We start from the raw sequence: 19,755 nt of genomic DNA, 5'->3' as shown, positions 1-19,755 counted from the left end.
TGTTTCCTCATTTATTAATTCATTTTGTTTTTTAGATTCCACTCATATGGCAATTTGTCTTTCTCAGTCTGACTTATGTCACTTAATATAATACCCTCCTGGTCCATCCATCTTGAACCAAATGGCAAGATCTTATTCTTTCTTTTTTTTTTTTATGGTTGTCTAAGATTCAGAATAGCCAATATTTAAAGAAAATATGTTGAGCATTATTTTTATTTTACATGGCATTATGTTGATATAGTATTATTACTTTTTTTACCATAATGGCAGGTTTAATTCCTTTCTTCTGAGTCTAATGCAGGAACATAGGCATAACTTAAATCTTAAGGAGATGGTTGGAAGAATCCAGAAGTCCTAATCTATGGGTTGACTTATTCAGAATCTGTTAATTCAGTTTGGAATCTTACAGAGTATAAGCAAAGGAACAAATAAAATCTTTAAGTTTTCATAAAACAACCAAGGTTCTTGTAGACGGTTGTAAATTTGGATTTGAGCTTTGCCACTTAAAGGTGTATGACTTGAGCAAGTAATTCAATCTCACAGGGTCTCATTTCCTCCACAGTAAACATGAGATTTATTATTCCTCCCGAGAAGGACTGTTATGAGGTAAAAACATAAGATTTTTAAAAATACAGAAGATATTCATGTTGACAAACAAGATATTTAATGTTACTTACATTTCTTTCCCCTTCAGATCAACATACTGACCTTGCTGTAGTTGCTGAAAATGATCAAGTAAATAGCAATGCATTATCCAGGTTGAGTGGCAATTAAATCCAGCTTCAAGTTTGGGTGTGAAAAGGGAAAATATGCCCCAATTTTTGTTTCCTCTTATTGCAAATTCTGCTAAGTAGTTTTTGCATTTTTAGGGAAAGGGAAATCTGTGTGCTTTAAAATTTTATCAGTTTTGCTTGGGGGTCCAGGTTTGTAGGTATATCTTTGGATCTCAGATACTGAGTTTCATTCTTGAGAGATAATGAAACCTTGAACCAAAGAGCAAAAGGCTTTTAAAAAATTTTTTTAAACATTTCTTTTAATTTATTTTTGAGAGAGAGAGAGAGAGCACAAGCAGGGGAGGGGCAGAGAAGAGGAAGACACAGAATCCGAAGCAGGCTCTAGGCTCTGAGCTGTCCATACAGAGTCTGACACAAGACTCGAATTCAGGAACTGCAAGATCATGACCAGAGCCGAAGTCTGAGGCTTAGCCACGTAGTCATGCAGGTGACCCAAAAAGGCTTTTATTTTAGTGCCACCACTCATCAGTTGATGGTGGCTACCTAGAGCATGTATGGAGAAGCGTTCTTAGACTGAATCTGAACTGACCAAAAAAAGAAGCTACATCTGCTATGAGCTGTGGGAGGTAGGAATAGCAGTATAGGCCATTTTGCTGAGAATTTACCCTACCCTCCACAGTATACATCATTTCAGAGTAGGAGAAATCCTCTCAATGTAAAAAAATGTTTTCAAGCTTCCCCATGATAGAAAAGTAGGGCTTTGCAATTTCTCTTAAACACTAAAACAAATTATGACCAGAAATCTGGGTTTCTATAACCTATATGCTATAAAATGTCCTCTATGCAGTATTTTTCAAAACTAAGAAAATGTGTGGATGTTTAATGGATCAAAAATAAAGTGAGATTTTTAAAAAGTCCTAGCACCCTTATGTACAATGGTTGTTTATATAGGATGTTTGCATGCAGACTTATTCGCCTAGCAATATTATGATTTAGGTTTATTTCACAATGAAAGAGGTGGTCTCGTGTGATAGAAAATGGACAGAAGGTATATCATTAGGGGTGTATATGTGATTGCAGAATATAAGTATTTAAAATTCCTACTTTCCTTCTTTTCATCAAACACGCACATGGCTCTTTCCCATTAGTCCAAGGCATTCTCACCCAGAAAGCACAGGTACAGCAATACCATTCAGGAAGTGGATGGGGCACATTGTGTAAAATCACACAAAATCAGAGGCACAGATCAAAAGATGTCCTAAATGCCAACCTATACAATCATACTGTGTTACCAAGTTCATCTGCATCTCTACTAACAAGTTCCAGAAAATAAAGCAAATCAAGTCAATATGGATAGTTGGTCTTTCTTTCAGTGCTATGATTTATAAATATCAAAATTTATGTAATCTTGGCTCCATGGTAAGATGACGAATATAACACATTTCTTCATACACTGTAGGAGTTTTTGTGTTAACACGTCAGCACATTTTTAGTTACTTAGATGTAGCCATGAAATATCTTTTTTCCGTTAGTTGGCAATGTGAGGTAGAATTTTTTTTTAAACATTCCTCAATATCGTCACTTCTTGCACACCAGCCTAATCTGAACTTAAACAAAAAGCAACATTGCCAAAGCTAATAAACCATGACTCTGGAGACATTAGCCAATGAACAGTTCAGTATCACACAAATCCTCTGGTTTTGGGGGGTGGGTAGAAAGAAGTTCATGTCTTCACTCTTATTTGTTTTAGTTATTCTACTCTTTGCCTGTGTAACGAGGCCCAGGAAAAGACCTGATAAAATTCTTGGTTCCCTTATCCACCTATAACATCCTATTTTAGTATCGGTGGAGACTGTTAACTTCCCTATTTGATTTTCTTATTGCTGTTTTAAATACAGCACCGTGCCATTTTCAGACCTCAGTGCAAGGCTTCTGATTTTAAGATTACTAGCCAGGAGTTTCTCTCTTTTAGACTCATTAATCATTGATAGAGCTACAACACTTTGGAGCTGAAAAAGTTAAGGTGCCTGAGAACTTACAGGTATTAGAACTTCTTAACTATACGTAAGGCGCTGTGCAAGATGCCAAAGATGTACGTAGATAGAATATGGTTCCTGCCCTCGGAAGCCTTCCATATGCCTGTCATATTATATCATTAAATTCAACAACGACTCATTGAGCATTTACTATGATAGGACATTTTACAAGACTGCATGAGATACTCTGTCCTTGCTGTCAAGTTGATTAGGATCTTTTCTGTTCAAATAGTTTTAAGATGTCTAGTGAAGTAAAAATATACATAGAATATTACAAGTGTTCGTGATTCTAAATAAGTATGTAATGTACATTCTTATCTCATCTTCTCAAATGGAAAGTTTTTTAAGGCAATGACTCTGTGATGCTTGTTTTTAATATTTCCAATACCAAGCCTAACCCACAGGGATATACTTAAAGAGACTACATGACTACTGTGGAAAATATACATGAAAAAATTTTTTTTGAATAAAGTGTGGTAAATGCCATAACAGAGGTATTATCAGGAACCAAAGAAGGATAAAGGAGGAATAACTTATTTGAAAGAGTAATAAATGCCAGTTGCATAAATGAATAAAAATATTAAAGTGAAATTGCTTGCAATATAGGAGGTTAAATTATTACTTTTCATTATACCTTATAAAATAGCCTGGGTATGATAGTGCTTTTTGGAGCTAAGATTATTATTTTTATGTACACTCACACTGTATCTTATTGTTGTATTTCATTTTTCTTCAACTGCAACAATGATTATTTGTCTTCAAATCAATGAAAGCATAAAGTGATCCATGGAACCAAAGACATGATCTCTTTGAGATATTCTTCTGAATTGAAACTTTAAGAATTTTGTGTTAGTGGAATTGCTTTAGATAGAAATGTTTTGAGAATTTGAATCAGGCATCAGTGGAGCCATCAGAGGGTGCCAATGGAGGGTGGGTTATCCCATAAATATGCACTGTCTATTATGTGCTAGGCACCCCAGTAGACACTGGTGAAGAACACAGACTAATACATTGGTTTTGGCCTCAAGAAGCTCACAACCAATAGACATATGAATGAGCAGGGAAAGAACAAACTTAAAATCTGGGCTACATTTTGCTTTGTTGTCATGCAATCAGGCAGTATTTACTGTAAGCTAGTGGTTCCCAAACTATGGAACCTAGACCCGAAGCATCAAGTATCCTCAGCAAACTTGCCAAAATGTAAATTTTCTGGTCCAGGTCACATTTAGTGGTCATAAATCTGGGGGTGGGGCCCAGCAATCTGTGTTTTAATAAGTCTTCTAAATGAGACTAATAATGCACACTACAGTTTGAGAACCCCTCACATAGCCTGGCTCTTTCACTTCAGACATCAGTACTGCAACTACAACTAAAATACTATCTTCCCAGTCATTATGTAAGTGAAGAAAGTGTGACATGCTTATGTATATTGAACATGAGCCCCCAAATTTAACATTTATTAATCATTTAAACAATAATATTTCTCCCCATCTATTTATGGTCTTGGCACAGTTTATGTGGTGGCCTTTGTTTTTTCCTCACCTTCTGTGATACCAGTCAGAGTGCTTGATACTGGATAAAAATATAAAAGAAAGTGGTTTTAAAAACCTCAGAGATCTCTTGTATGTTCTTTGCTTATAAACTTAACTTCAGCCCAAAGGAATTATGACCATAGTACAAAACTCTGGCTTCCTATAGACTGGTAAATGTACATATGGAAAGGAGGCAGACATAAAGAGTACATAGTCAGCTAAATCTAAGATTATTTTCTCCTCCAAAGTAAGGAATATTTAGTGATGCCATTCTATTCCCTCATCAGTAGTGGCAGCAGCACCTCTGATTATTCTTCAGACCACTTTAAAGAAGAAAAGTGGCACTCTATTACAGCTGATCAGACATCAGTTTATTTTTTGAAGTCTTTTGGGTGTTTTATGAAATGGGTGTGCCTGTTGTCATTAGATCCACCCCATGTGACTGTCTAGCATAAAATACCTGTCTTACAGGAGAGAAGTAAGAAGCATGATGGGAACTTCTGTGCATCTGCTGATTTCTCAGTCACAATCTTGTTGGTGAAACTAACAAGGTAACCTCACTGATTTCCTCTGAGGAAGAATTGAAAAAAATTGCTAGAGATACATTACACAGTAGCTGTCCCCATGGAACCTCATCAATTCCTCCCAGGAGTTCAGAGGTGAGTAGAAAAGTAAAGAACTTGGGATCTGAGACAATGCGCTTTCTTTCTAGTCTCCTTCCATGGCATTAATTCATCAGCCATATGGAACTCTCAGCCAGAAAGGAATGAACACAATAAACTGGCCTAAATAGGATTTCCCTTAACAAATACATTTAAGTAAGCAAAATTTAAACACACAGTTTATTCCAATATCTTCTACTTAGGAATTCTTTCTGTTTTGGGTCATTTTGTTATCTTTCCTGGCTTCCTATTTTGTGTGGTTCAACTTTTTTTTTACTTAACTTTTTTATTATCCCTCCATATCCAGTCCGAGAATTAAACATTTTGTAGGATACACCTGTGGCAGTGCCAGTGTGTTGGCTACTCTATGGTCACCCTTCTTCGCTATAAACAGACCTTTAACAAGTAGTCTCAGGAGAAGGAGTCCCCACCCACAGTTCAGGAGGATGAATCATAATTGGTCTAGTTAGTCATGGGAATTTCATTTAATTTGCCAGTAACTGGTCTGGAGTCAGCCCATTTCTGACTAAGGAGATACAATAGACAGTTTGAGGAAGAGTTTCCTTTCCGAGAAGACAAAGAGCTGTCTTCTTTGTTAGAATATTTGTGTGAGGATATCTCCAAGAGATGACAAGGGCAAGAATTAAAGGCAACAGGTAAGGATAGAAGAAGGGAAGGACAATAAGAGCATGGGGGTCTTGGTAGTATCTTTAAGCAGTTGAACCAATACCTACAACCACCCACATCTGACTTCTTGCTTGGGGAACAAAACAAATTGCTGTTTGTTGAAGACATCATTGATTAGGTTTCCAGTTATATACAGCTTAACATTTCTGGCATTATGAAGTATATATTTCAAAAATATTTCAAAGCTGACTTTATTCGAAGTCCAAAAGCAACATCCACATTTCCAGGGTATACACCCTATGGAACTGGGCAACATCTTTCCACTAACCAGAGAAAGGGCAGTTGAGAGCCTTCTGGAATCCAAAAATGGGGTTCTAGGAAGTTGTGCCATAAATGTCTTTGCCACAAACATTTTTGCCACATACATTTTCACTGTGTAACTAAAATTATGAGGGCTACTATTTACATAATATAAAAATGGGAGTACCACATCAATGTAAAACTGAAACTGACTGTCAAATGGTTATTTTGGAAGACGGAATTGCCTTATGGCCAATTAGTCATGTAGTGAAACTGCTTGCGGCAAAGGTACCTGAAGTGAAAACTATGGACATGCAAAAATGGTTCCATTTTATTTATTTATTTATTTATTTATTTATTTATTTATTTATTTGGATGAAAAAAATGTTCATTTATTTTTGAGACAGAAACAGAGAGAGAGAGAGACAGACAGAGGATCTGAAGCAAGTTCTGTGCTCACAGCGCAGAGCCTGACATGGAGCTCGAATCCACAAACCATGAGATCATGACCTGAGCTGAAGTCGGACAACAAACTGACTGAGCCATCCAGGAGTCCCAAAATAGTTCCATTTTAAAATAATGTGGATATTTATTAATTGTGAGGTAATAGCGAATTTCCATTTTATCAAGTCCCATTGAGGATTTTCAAACTTTTCAACTTGGTAAACTTACACATCACTCTATAGGTTTGTATTCATTTCATTTTACAATCTTAGAAATTGTCTTAACTTTGTCTCCCAGATCTTTTTATGTTTTATTTCAGTAATTTTATTCTAATTTATAAGATCTTCTTTCTCTTTGTTTTTATCTCTTCTTTTCCCTGCCCCGCCCACCCCCCCTTGGCTCTTCCCAGATCCCTTTTAGAGAGGTTTGCTTTTTTTTCTTTTACTTTTTATTTTTGTATTTATTTTTTAAATTTACATCCAAGTTAGTTAGCATATAGTGCAACAATGATTTCAGGAGTAGATTCCTTGGTGCCCCTTACCCATTTAGCCCATCCCCCCCCCCACAACCCCTCCAGTAACCCTCTGTTTGTTCTCCATACTTAAGAGTCTCTTATGTTTTTGTCCCCCTCCCTGTTTTTATATTATTTTTGCTTCCCTTCCCTTATGTTCATCTGTTTTGTATCTTAAAGTCCTCACATGAGTGAAGTCATCTGATATTTGTCTTTCTCTGACTAATTTCGCTTAGCATAATACTCTCTAGTTCCATCTTCATATTTGCAAATGGCAAGATGTCATTATTTCTGATTGCCCAGTAATACTCCATTGTATAGATATACCACATCTTCTTTATCCATTCATCCATTGATGGACATGTGGGCTCTTTCCATACTTTGGCTATTGTTGATAGTGTTGCTAGAAACATTGGGATGCATGTGCCCCTCTGAAACAGCATACTTGTATCCCTTGGATAAATACCTAGCAGTGCAATTGCTGGGTCATAGGGAGTTCTATTTTTTATTTTTTGATGAACCTCGATATTGTTTTCCAGAGTGGCTGCACCGGTTTGCATTCCCACCAGCAGTGCAAGAGGAGGTTCCCCTTTCTCCATATCCTCAACATTTGTTTTTTCCTGAGTTGTTAATTTTAGCCATTCTGACAGGTGTGAGGTGGTATCTCATTGTGGTTTTGATTCGTATTTCTCTGATGATGAGTGATGTGGAGCATTTTTTCAAGTGTTGGTTGGCCATTTGGATGTCTTCTTTTGGAGAAGTGTCTATTCATCTCTTTTGCCCATTTCTTCACTGGATTATTTGTTTTTTGGTGTTGAGTTTGATAAATTCTTTATAGATTTTGGATACTAACCCTTTGTCTGATATGTCGTTTGCAAATATCTTCTCCCATTCTGTCGGTTGCCTTTTAGCTTTGCTGATCATTTCCAATGCTGTGCGGAAGCTTTTTATTTTGATGAGGTTCCAATAGTTAATTTTTGCTTTTATTTCCCTTGCCTCTAGAAATGTGTTGAGTAAGAAGTTGCTGCATCTGAGGTCAAAGAGGTTTTTGCCTGCTTTCTCCTTGAGGATTTTGATGGCTTCCTGTCTTACATTGAGGTCTTTCATCCATTTTGAGTTTATTTTTGTGTATGGTGTAAGAAAGTGGTCCAGGTTCATTTTTCTGCTTGCCACTGTCCAGTTTTCCCAGCACCACATGCTGAAGAGACTGTCTTTATTCCATTGGATATTCTTTCCTGTTTTGTCAAAGATTAGTTGACCATATGTTTGTGGGTCCATTTCTGGGTTCTCTATGCCAGTACCATGCTGTCTTGAGGATTACAGCTTTGTAGTATAGCTTGAAGTCTAGGATTGTGATGCCTCCTGCTTTGGTTTTCTTTTTCAAGATTGCTTTGGCTATTAGGAGTCTTTTTAAAAAAATTTTTTTAATGTTTGTTTTTGAGACACAGAGAGACAGAATGTGAACATGGGAGGGGCAAAGAGAGGTGGAGACACAGAAAATGAAGCAGGCTTCAGGCTGTGAGCTGTTAGCACAGAGTCTGATGTGGGCTGAGATCATGACCTGAACTAAAGTCAGAAGCTTAACCAACCGAGCCACCCAGGCACCCCCCTTTTTTTTCGGGGTCTTTTCTGGTTCCATACAAATTTAGGAATGTTTGTTCTAGCTCTGTGAAGAATGCTGGTATTATTTTGATAGGGATTGCATTGACTATGTAGATTGCTTTGGGTAGTATTCACATTTTAACAATATTTGTTCTTCCTATCCAGGAGCATGGACTATTTTTCCATTTTTTTTGTGTCTTCTTCAATTTCTTTCATAAGCTTTCTATAGTTTTTAGTGCATAGATTTTTCACCTCTTTGGTTAGATTTATTCCTAGGTATTTTATGGTTTTTGCTGCAATTGTAAATGGGATCGATTCCTTGATTTCTCTCTCTGTTGCTTCATTGTTGGTGTATAGGAATGCAACCGATTTCTGTGCACTGATTTTATATCCTGCAACTTTTGCTGAATTCATGAATCAGTCCTAGCATTTTTTTGGTGGGAAATCGAATTAGTAGTCAAAAATCTCCCAAAAAACAAGAGTCCAGGGCCAGATGGCTTTTCAGGGGAATTCTACCAAACATTTAAAGAAGAGCTAATACCTATTCTGTTGAAGCTGTTCCAAAAAATAGAAATGGAAGGAAAACTTCCAAACTCTATCTATGAAGCCAGCATTACCTTGATTCCAAAACCAGACACAGACCCCACTAAAAAGGAGAACTACAGACCAATTTCCCTGATGAACATGGATGCAAAAAATCATCAAGATATTAGCCAACCAGATCCAACAATACATTAAAAAAATTATTCACCACGACCAAGTGGGATTTATACCTGGGATGCAGGGATGTTTGAATATCCACAAAACAATCAGTGTGATTCATCACATTAATAAAAGCAAGGACAAGAACCATAGGATCTTCTCTAGATGCCGAGAAAGCATCTGACAAAATATAACATCCTTTCTTGATAAAAACCCCCAAGAAAGGGATAGAAGGATCATACCTCGAAATCATAAAAGCCATATACGAAAGACCCACCGCTAATATCATTCTCAATGGGGAAAAACTGAAGCTTTTCCCCTAAGGTCAGGAACAAGACAGGGATGTCCACTCAGCACTGTTATTCAACATAGTATTGGAAGTCTTAGCCCCAGCAATCAGACAACACAAAGAAATAAAAGGCATCCAAATTGGCTAGGAGGAGGTCAAACTTTCACTCTTTCTCCACTTCTTTAGAATGTACTCTAGGTTGTGATTCCTCCACTACTTTTTTATCACTCCATAGCAACCTCTCAGTCACTTTCTATTTCCCAGAACTTTATTTCTTTCCTTTACTATCCTATTCCTTTACTTTCTTACTGGCAGTTCCCTCTGGATGCTCTGCTCCAATCCTGATCTATGGGATTCCTATCTCCCCTTCCTTCTGCTCTGTTCTCCTGATTTTTTTTTATTACAGATGCTCAACATAATCACTTTTGCAGTATTAAAACTGTCTTCTGAGGATAGGTGGAAATACTCAGGGGAAGAAACTAACCTGATACAATTATAAAATTACAAGTGAAGGGTAAAGCGATTGGCATGAGGGAACATATATTTCACACAGCAGTGATTAGCTGAGAGGGATACAGAAGACTCTCAAGACACATAGGGTTTTTGTTTTAGCTTTTAGTACATAGATCGGACTGCCACTGGCTTCAAGTTGTGAAGTAGTTTGAAGATTTCAAAATACAAAGCAATCTACTATGACTCCTATAGTGTTAAGCTTTTCAACAAAGAATAAAAAGACCAGACATACCATGCATAGGACTCATGCATAGGCAGAGTGTTCCAGTGACTGAAAAGACATTTAGGCTTTATTCAGAAGGCCTAAAACAATACCCAGGAAACTGACAGTAGTACTCCCAGCCAGCCTGAGGCCAAAGAGTAAGCATGGAAGAACTCTGGAACCTTCAGCCTATAGTTGAACAGGAGCAATCATTTTCCTCCTATGTGTTGGACACTACCTTGTTTCCACCTACCCTGAACGCTTACAAAGTTGCACAATGGAAGTGAACGAGCGAGACCTTCTGGAGCAAACCTCCCTGTTTAGAATCCCAGAGGCAATCACCACTGTGCCGTGCTATCTTGTGTGCAAAGTGAAGGGGTAGGATGTGAAATCCTTATCGTAAGGCTCATAGTAGCAGGCATTTCATCAGAATTTGCAGTCACCCCCCTGCTTAAATTACATGAGCAATACATACTCTCAAACACTGACAAAAAAGGATGTCCTTGTTTTGCAGAGAATTTACAGCTATGTCTAGCAAATTTAACAAAGATCAGATAAAGTCACTGATTTACAAATAGCAATATAGATAGGTAATGCCTATTGGATGTATCTACTTTAAAAAACTTTGGCCTTTCCTTTTAGAAATAGTTTTTAAAAAATAAGTTAATTTTTCTTTCAAAATGATCACTAGCTCATCAAATTTAATTTTTGTTTTGGTTTTGATATATAACTACAACATAATGTAAAACACTTATTCCCATAATATTTACTGAAGATCTAATTTGTACCACTGATGGTAGATATAAACATAAACACAGGGACTCTCTTATTGAGAGGTACTGAGCTTGTTTTCTGTAGCCAAAAGGATTACTACAGGTCCTTCAGGTTAAACTATCTGGAGATTTGGGTTTAAGAATGCCTAAAATCCGGGGGCGCCTGGGTGGCGCAGTCGGTTAAGCGTCCGACTTCAGCCAGGTCACGATCTCGCGGTCCGGGAGTTCGAGCCCCGCGTCAGGCTCTGGGCGGATGGCTCGGAGCCTGGAGCCTGTTTCTGATTCTGTGTCTCCCTCTCTCTCTGCCCCTCCCCCATTCATGCTCTGTCTCTCTCTGTCCCAAAAATAAATAAAAACGTTGAAAAAAAAATTAAAAAAAAAAAAAAAAAAAGAATGCCTAAAATCTGTCTCTAAACAGAATTCTACATGTAGTCACATCACCTTATGTGTTACCAATTTTCTTTTCTTTTTTTAAAAGTTTATTTATTTATTTTGAGAAAGAGAGAGAGAGATGCAGAAAGAGAGGGAGAGAATCCCAAGTAGGCTCTGTGCTGTCAGTGCAGAGCCCAACGTGGGGCTCTATCCCATGAAGCATGAGATCATGACCTGAGCGGAAGTCGAGTCGGAAGCTTAACTGACTGAGCCAGTCAGTTTTACAAAATTTTCTTTTCACCTTTTACCAATTTGCCAAAGTCTTTTAATTCCTATTAGGGAGAAAAATCTAGAGATTTATTCCTAATCCATTGTTTTGCTAAATTATTTCCAACAATGCCACATAGCGAGAATTACACTGAGAGAGCTGACAATTAATGTACATGTTCAAAAACTATCTGTCTAAAGTATACAAAGAAATCTTAAAACTAAACAATAAGAAAACAAACAACCTAATTTAAAAATAGGCCAAAGACCTTAGTAGAAATCTCATCAAAGAAGACATACAGGTAGGAAGTAAGCATATGAAAGATGTTCAGCCTCATATGTCACCAGGGAAATGCAAATTTAAACAACAGTGAGATGCCACTACACCCCTATTATAATGACTGGAGTCTAGAACACTGAAACACCATATTCAGGAACTCTCATTCATTGCTGGTGAGAACACAAAATCATACGGTCATTTTGGAAGACAGTTGGGTGGTTTCTTGCAAAACTAAACACTCTTTCCATAGGATCCAATAACTGCTCCTTGGTATTTACCTGAAGGAGCTTAAGCCTCATGTGCACCCCAAAACCTGCACATGGATGTTTATACCAGCTTTATTAATAACTGACAAAACTTGGAAGGCAATCAAGACGTCTTGACTGAATGGGTAAAACACAACTGTAGTACATCCAGACAGTGGAATATTAGCACCAAAATGAAATGAGCTATCAAGCCATAAAAAGACATGGTGGAACCTTCAATGAATATTACAAAGTGAAAAAAGCCAATGTGAAAAGGCTACATCCTGTATGATTCCAACGATATGACATTCTGGAAAAGATAAAACTATGGAAATGGTAAAAAGAATAGTGATTGCCAGGGGTTGGTGGAATAGGAAGAATGAATAGGTGGAGCCAAAGGGTTTTAAGGCAGTGAACATGCTTTTTATGATACCATTATGGTGGATATATTGAGGCTCTAGAAAATAAAATCTCCTAAAAAACTCAAATAACTCATTCACCATGACAAATGAGTAGCTTCCAAGTGTGAAAAATGAAGTCCCTCCTGAAATTAGGACAGAATGATCCCAACTCTCTCCTATAAATACATCATTTGTAATATTCTGAAGACAAGTGAATCCCATCAAGCCTCTGGAAACAGAAAACTGCTAATGGCCAAGAAGCAGATGCCTTGTTCTATTCCCATTCTGGGCAGTACTAGTCCTCCAGGGTGGTAAGGAATGGACAGGAAACTAAACAGCAAATAAGAGTTGTTCCAGTTCTGGGCAAACCTACCTGGGGCCCCAGAATGGTGAGCTTCAACTGTTCTCCAGTATAAAGTTCTTCCAGGAAGATGCCACTGAAAAGAAAAAAAATGATATAGAAAGGCAATTACATGATAAATTACTTACACAGACTTTGAAACAAAGCTAGGACCCATAAAACTTTCTCTTGATTGACTTTTGGGTAATAACATTCTTTTTCATGAGATTCAAATTCTTTCCCTTTGTGGGCTCACCACTTTTTTATATAAATGTCTCTCAAACTCTTCCCCACATACTTAAAAATTTGTAAAGAAGGTATATCTTATGTTAAGTATTTTATCATAATAAAATACATAAATAGGGTGGATGGAAACTTTTGGAGGTAATGGATATGTTTATGGAATTGATAATTTCATGATGTACACTTATGTCTAAACTCTTTAAGTTGTATCTATAACTTAAGTATATACAGCCTTTTGTATGTCAATCATAAATTTTTTTAATATCTCAAAACAAAACAAAACTTCTCCCCAAATCTTTTCAAAACAAACAGATGGAACCATATTTAATTCTGAGTCTCATTATCATATATATTGTTTCCAAATAGTTTCTCATTTTTATCTCATTATTATGAAATATATCCCATCAGGAGTGGTACATTCTAAATTTTAGGCTTTATTGAGAGGCCTGAATACTATGTGACAAAACTACTGTGTTCTTAAATGGCCTCAGTTTTGTGACTGCAATAAAGCAAAGCATTCTACTGTCCTGACTATATTCTTTCATATCTTATTTCTCACTCTCCCTCTCTCCCTGGCCCTAATACTGTTCCTTCTTTCTTCATAATATATATAATATATTCTCCTTTTTTAAAATAAATATATTCTCATTTTGATCAGTACAATCTAACTCAACTATTTTTTGTCAGCTTTATAGAGGTGTAATTTACATGCAAAATTCAACAATATTAAGCATATACTGAAATAAGTTTTGACAAGTATATACAATGGTAAGTGCCATTACAGTCATGATATGGAATATTTCCATCACTCTGAAAAGTTCCTTTGTTCCCCTTTGTGGTCAGTCCACTCCTATCACCCAAACCAGTAACAGGTACTAATTGTTCTTTCACTATAGTCTTTTCTAAAAGCTTATACAATGGAATCATACCATGTGTAGTCTTTACAGTTTCTTTCACTTAGCATGATACTTCCAACATTCATCCATGTTGCTACATGTATCCGTTGTTGGTTCCTTTACATTGCTGAGTAGTATTATAATGTATGACTATGTCAAAGTATGTTTATCCATTCACCATCTGACGGCATTTGGATTATCTCAAGTTTGGGATAAAGTTTATTAATAAAGCTGCTAAAACATTTGAGTACAAGTCTGTCAAAATGTTTTGATTTTTCATAGGTAAACAATAAGGGATAGAATTGGTGAGTCATATGGTAAGTATATGTTCAACATTTGAATAAACTGTCAAGCTTCTCTAAGTGGCTCCAATGATCCTTCTTGAAGTATCATTGTGCACTATGACGAGCAATAAATGGGAGTTTCAGTCGTCCCATATCTTTGCCAACACTTTGTATTGTCCGTCCTTTTAATGTTAACCATTCAAGTGGGTATGCAGGGGCAACTCAAAGTGGGTTTAAATATACTATCTTGCTATTTGCTTTTTATCTGTCCTACTTTTAATTTGTTCCCTTTCCCTTATGTTTGTTTCTGCCTTGTTTGGATTTACTGATTTATTATTTTATGATATACCTGAACATATCTCAAATGAATTCTGATTAAGGTCAATGGCTTATGACTCTACAGACTTTATTCACTCAGTGGAAACTCAGTTTATTTCATGACCCACTATCCTAAAATGGATCTGTGGACTTGATCAAACATGGTGAACTTAAAGAAGAAATGGCTGGAGTTTGTATTCAGGGAAGAGTTAGAATCAGTATAGTGGTGATGAGGGAAGCACAGATGTGAAAACCAAACTTTTGCAAATTCAGCTGTTTGTTTTTAAAGCTATTACATAGTCTTGAAGCTGTTTCCCTTTAAGAAAACTATGCAGGCAGGAAAAGAAAAAAAATTACTATTATTATCAACTGTATTCTCTACTGATGTGATGAATTTTATTAAAGGTAGGTGAAAAAGAAATAATCTTTAAATACAATAAAATACCTAAATACAAAGAATGGTGTCCTGATTCTTGGTAAAATATAGTGTAAATCCAGAGATTAAATTTATAGGATAACTGAATATGAAGAACTATTCCCTATGAGTGTACCTGGAGGCATAACAGCAGAAACCCACAGAAATTCAATATGAAAATGAGAGTGGTGGATGGACACATGCTCCTCCTCCTGCTGAGAAGGATGATTTTATGGTTGGGGAAACATCACTTAAGGGTTTGGGAGTGAAGCTGATAAAGCACAGGAAATGAAGAGAGAAAGAAAGGAAACAATGACTCTGCTGAAGGAGGATGAGGATCTATACTTTCCGCAAAGCAGGAGATAGTTTTCCAACACTGATCATAACACATCTGTAACTACCTTTCTAAATAGCTCAGTTGTAGGCATGTTTATGAATAAAATCTATTATTTAGAGAACAACATGGAGAAGTTAAATGGCCATATTTATATACTTATGGGGGCGACGGGGGAACCTGTGTTATTTTATCTGGGTGTTTATAGCAAATAGATCAAAGAAATTAAGTCACAGGGATTGGAAAATTTCCTGGCAAGGAAAGGACTCAGCTTGAGTAAATTCTTTTTACTCTATTAAGTTTTTCTTTTTGATTTTTCTTTCTTTCTTTTTTTTTAAAGTTTACTTATTCATTTTGAGAGAGACATAGAAGGAGCCGGCATGCATATGTGGGGGAGGGGCAGAGAGAAAGGGAGAGAATCCCAAGCAGACTCTTCCATCAACACAAAGCCCGATGTGGGGCTACATCCCATGGAACCAAACCATGAGATCATCACCTGAGCTGAAATCAAGAGTGAGCTGCTTAACCAACTGAACCACCCAGGTGCCCCTCTTTTTCTTTTTTTAAGCAATCCCTACACCCAGTGTGGGGCTCAAATTCATGACCCTGAGAATTAAGAGTTGCATGCTCCACTCACTTGAGCCAGCCAGGTCCACCCCCCTTTTTTTCTTTTTGTTCCTTTCCCACCCACACTGCCTCATTTCTCTTTCTTTTTTCAAGAAACAATGCTGTGCTGGTTCTCAGTAGTATTAATTGAAGGCAAATATAGAATCAGTTAAATTCAATCAAAGAATGGATGTCTCAACTCTGTTAAAATAAAGTAATTTCTGTAAAATAGTCAATCATTTCTTTTGCTTTTGATTCTTGACAGACTCCTCTGGAGATATGTAAATTATTGATTCCATCTGGTTTATTGCCATCAGGGCTGCTTGAGTGTTTATTTTTTGAAGGCAGGTGTAAATAAAGCTAAGTTAATTTCCAGAAAAGCTGCAAAGAAGGTTATAAACCTGAAGTGTAATTCTCCTCTTCCAGATGCCACCCCAGACCTAGATATGTACACAGAGAAACATACTATCTTTTGGGGGCTGCTAAAGTGAGGAACTCAGGGGAAAATCACCAATGTACAGCTGAATGGCACTCTGAAACACTTTCTGAATGGCAAAGAAAAGTTGAGGGCATTATAATGTTTTTTTTTTCTTTTGGATTTTTCTCTCCTCTTTTTGTTTTTCTTGGGTCAGGGTAGGTGGAGGGATGTCTGATGTAGCTGCCATATAAAGTGTTTTTCCTTAGTCTGAGGTAGGATTGATTGTCAGGGTATATTTCTTCTCCCACTACTCTCCTCATTTTCTTTCTCTACTTACTTTCTGCTCCCATCATCTTCTGACATGAAGCTTATCTGCCTCAATACATCATTTCCAATCTAAATGGAAAACATTGAAGAGGAAAAATCTTCCCTTAAGCCTCCTTAAATTTCCAAATTAGCCCTAAATAAACTTTATTTATTTATTTTTTTAAATGTTTATTCACTTTTGAGAGAGAGAGACAAAGCACCAGCAGGCAAGGGGCAGAGAGAAAGGGAGACACAGAATCTGAAGCAGACTCCAGGCTCTGAGTTGTCACCACAGAGCCCGCGCAGGGTTTGGACCCACGAATTCCAAAATCATGACCTGAGCTGAAGTCAGATGCCCAACCAATTGAGCGACCCAGGCGCCTCAGCCCTAAATAACCTTTAAATCAGTTCTAAATAAAAGAGTTATGGACGAGACTCAAATCCTACTCACTTCCCCAGGCCTGTGGCATCTCTCTGCTCTAATCAGAAAATGTATCGTTTATGAATTAATGGTTTATTCATTGAATTAGCAGATTATAAATCATATTTAGATACTCAAACTGAAAATAGTAGTCAGATGTGGAAATACTCATCTCTGTTAGTACTTTTAAGGCATATCTATAGTTTCTGCATTGCCAATGCATACAAAAAAACGAGTTTGTGCTGGGCAATGGTCCAGGCATAATAAGCTCTGAGTGTTGCAAATTAGCGAGCACAAAATAGATAATGTACTATGTAAAATATCAAAGAATGTCAGATGTGCCATAATAATCTAGAGAAAAAAAAAGTAAATTCTTACACTTATGTTAAGCTTCTAAGATTTCTCAGTTAGTTATTAGTTGCAATTTGCCAGGACTTTATTCTGGGACATTAAGTTCCTATTTTCAGGTAGTCTCTTCATGTTCTAACTGTCAACAAACATCTTGGTGCCTCCTTGAACTACGGAATCATCTTGATGAACTGACCTGTTAGAAAAAAATCCCTACATAGCCAAAATGAGAAAATGCAAATGCATGTTTATATTCATTTTGGTGTAGTATAAAAGGTCAGAGATTTAGAACCAAACGGATATGGGTTCTAGCCCCAGTCTATGCCAGTTACCACTTATGGGGTCCTGAGAAGTCTATTAATTCCTGTGGGTCTCAGATGGCTCATCTGAAAATGAGATTGTTGTGGGATTGCTCTGGGGATTAAATAACATGAGGTATGCATAGCACCTGTGTAATAGATGGTCAAATAATGAATGATAGCTCTCTGCTTCCACTCCATTTATATTTTCAGCCTCCTCAGTAAAAAAGGATAGTTGGTCTTTAAGGATATAAGAGGGGTGCCTGGGTGGCTCAGTCGGTTGAGCGTCTGACTTCAGCTCAGGTCATGACCTCACAGTTCATGAGTTCAAGCTTCGCGTGGGGCTCTGTGCTGACAGCTCAGAGCCTGGAGCCTGTTTCAGATTCTCTGTCTCCCTCTCTCTGCCCCTTCCCTGCTCATGCTCTGTCTCTCTCTGTCTCTCAAAAATGAATAAAAGTTTAAAAAATTTTTTTTAAAAAGGATATACGAAATCTTTCTCTCTCTTCTCTGAAAGCATTCAGCAGATCAGAGGTGCTCAAAAATATGTGAGCTCCTTGTCAAATGTTTGTCTCATCAGACTGCAGGCATCCACTGGGGTATAACCCTTCACAAAAATTACCTTACTCCATCCACACAGCAATTGTGAGGCAGACCAATTCTGACTTCCTCATTTCTCATTCCAGAAGCAGTGAGTCAGGCTGAAAGAAATAGTGGAGTGCGTAAGTATTTGCAGATCTAAGATAAACAACACCCATTTCTGGGGGAGATTAACATGAAAGTACTGGTGTAGATACATGTATTAACAGAGGATGACATTTCAGGATTTGTGCCCTCTTGTGTTTTGGTTACACATCTTGTTTTGACCTCGACTAGAGAGTTACCACTGTAATTGTGGGTGAAGGTAGTGCTCATAAAAAATGATGTTCTTTTAATTTTTCAAGGTCAAACTTCAATGAATTTGTGTACTATACTCACAAGTAATAAAAATCAGACAAGCAGAAAGGAATATAATTTGGCATTTCTTATTCAGAAAATTTATACAATGTATAACCCTATAAAGTGAAGGATCTTTAGCCTCACATACTCTGCTTTATTTGGGTTATTCATCAATGGATATGTGAATAAAAGTCTATTTTAAGACACACTGTTCAAAGTAACATTTTAAAAGGGATAATGCTTTTGAAAATATTAAACCAATGTATTTTTTTATTTACCATAAATCCACTTCTCTATGACTCCCCACCCATTAGATGAGTAATACTCATTACTTCAGATATTTCCTAGAACAAGTAAGCCATTATTCAATTCTGAGCTTCAGACTAAATTATTCCTGAGTTTATAGCTAGATGATAGTCTTGTGAACCAAGCTTTTCGGGGAGTAATATGTTTTCTAAATTTCAAAATATTCTTTTTACACTGAAAAAGCTAAACAAGAGAGTCAGAGCCTGGATTTTTACTGTCAGCCTCAGGACACAGAGGAGGAAGGCTGCCAGGGAAGGCTCTGACACACAGCAAGAAGAAGCCATCCTACTGCAGACAGGACGCTGAGAGCTCTGGAGGAGATAAAATTAGGGTAACTCTGCCTAGATCCCTGAGGTGACGTCAGATACCCATACTACCCCAGACCAAAGATAGGAGACAGAATGAGATAGCAGGAAGTGAAAAGCAGTGGGAACAAATCCTTCTTTCCCATTTCGGCTATAGCCAGAGAATGCCCCAGAGGTATCTTGTAGCCATTGGCATGGCCACAGAAGAGCAGACACAGTTTAGGACAGGCTCTGTCAGTGCAGAGCCTGATGTGGGGCTTGACCTCACAAACCATGAGATCATGACCTGAGACGAAAACAAGGGTCGGATACTTAAATGACTGAGCCACCCAGGTGCCCCAGTGTACGACATGTTTACACACAGGTGGCTCCCACACCCTTGCCACCATGTGGCATGTTAAGAGCCTAAAAGGCTCTCTGGGTGAACTGGGGCTGGGAGTGGGGGCAAGATGGGAGAGTTGGCAGGTAGCTAAGAATTAAGGAGCAAC

At 37.4% G+C, this 19,755-nt stretch overlaps 1 protein-coding gene across 2 annotated transcripts in view; it reads right to left on the bottom strand.

The window, feature by feature from the left end:
• The window catches only part of LYRM7 (LYR motif containing 7), a 222,989-nt gene extending 204,567 nt beyond the window's left edge, over positions 1-18,422 (bottom strand). The window contains exons 1-2 of one of the 2 annotated variants that reach the window (XM_032592779.1): positions 18,340-18,422; positions 12,866-12,929 (exon numbers count right to left, since the gene is read on the bottom strand). In XM_032592779.1, coding sequence (XP_032448670.1) covers positions 12,866-12,929; positions 18,340-18,398 — 123 coding nt within the window. In that variant the 5' untranslated portion in view covers positions 18,399-18,422. The remainder of the gene's footprint in view (positions 1-12,865; positions 12,930-18,339) is intronic. The other variant, XM_032592783.1, reaches the window with a different exon arrangement.
• Between the last annotated feature and the right edge of the window lie 1,333 nt (positions 18,423-19,755).

This window comes from Lynx canadensis, chromosome A1, assembly GCF_007474595.2.
Source record: "Lynx canadensis isolate LIC74 chromosome A1, mLynCan4.pri.v2, whole genome shotgun sequence".
Taxonomy (NCBI): Eukaryota; Metazoa; Chordata; class Mammalia; order Carnivora; family Felidae; genus Lynx; species Lynx canadensis.
The sequence above is the reverse complement of the archived record's forward strand: the minus strand, read 5'-3'. Positions and strand labels throughout refer to the sequence as shown.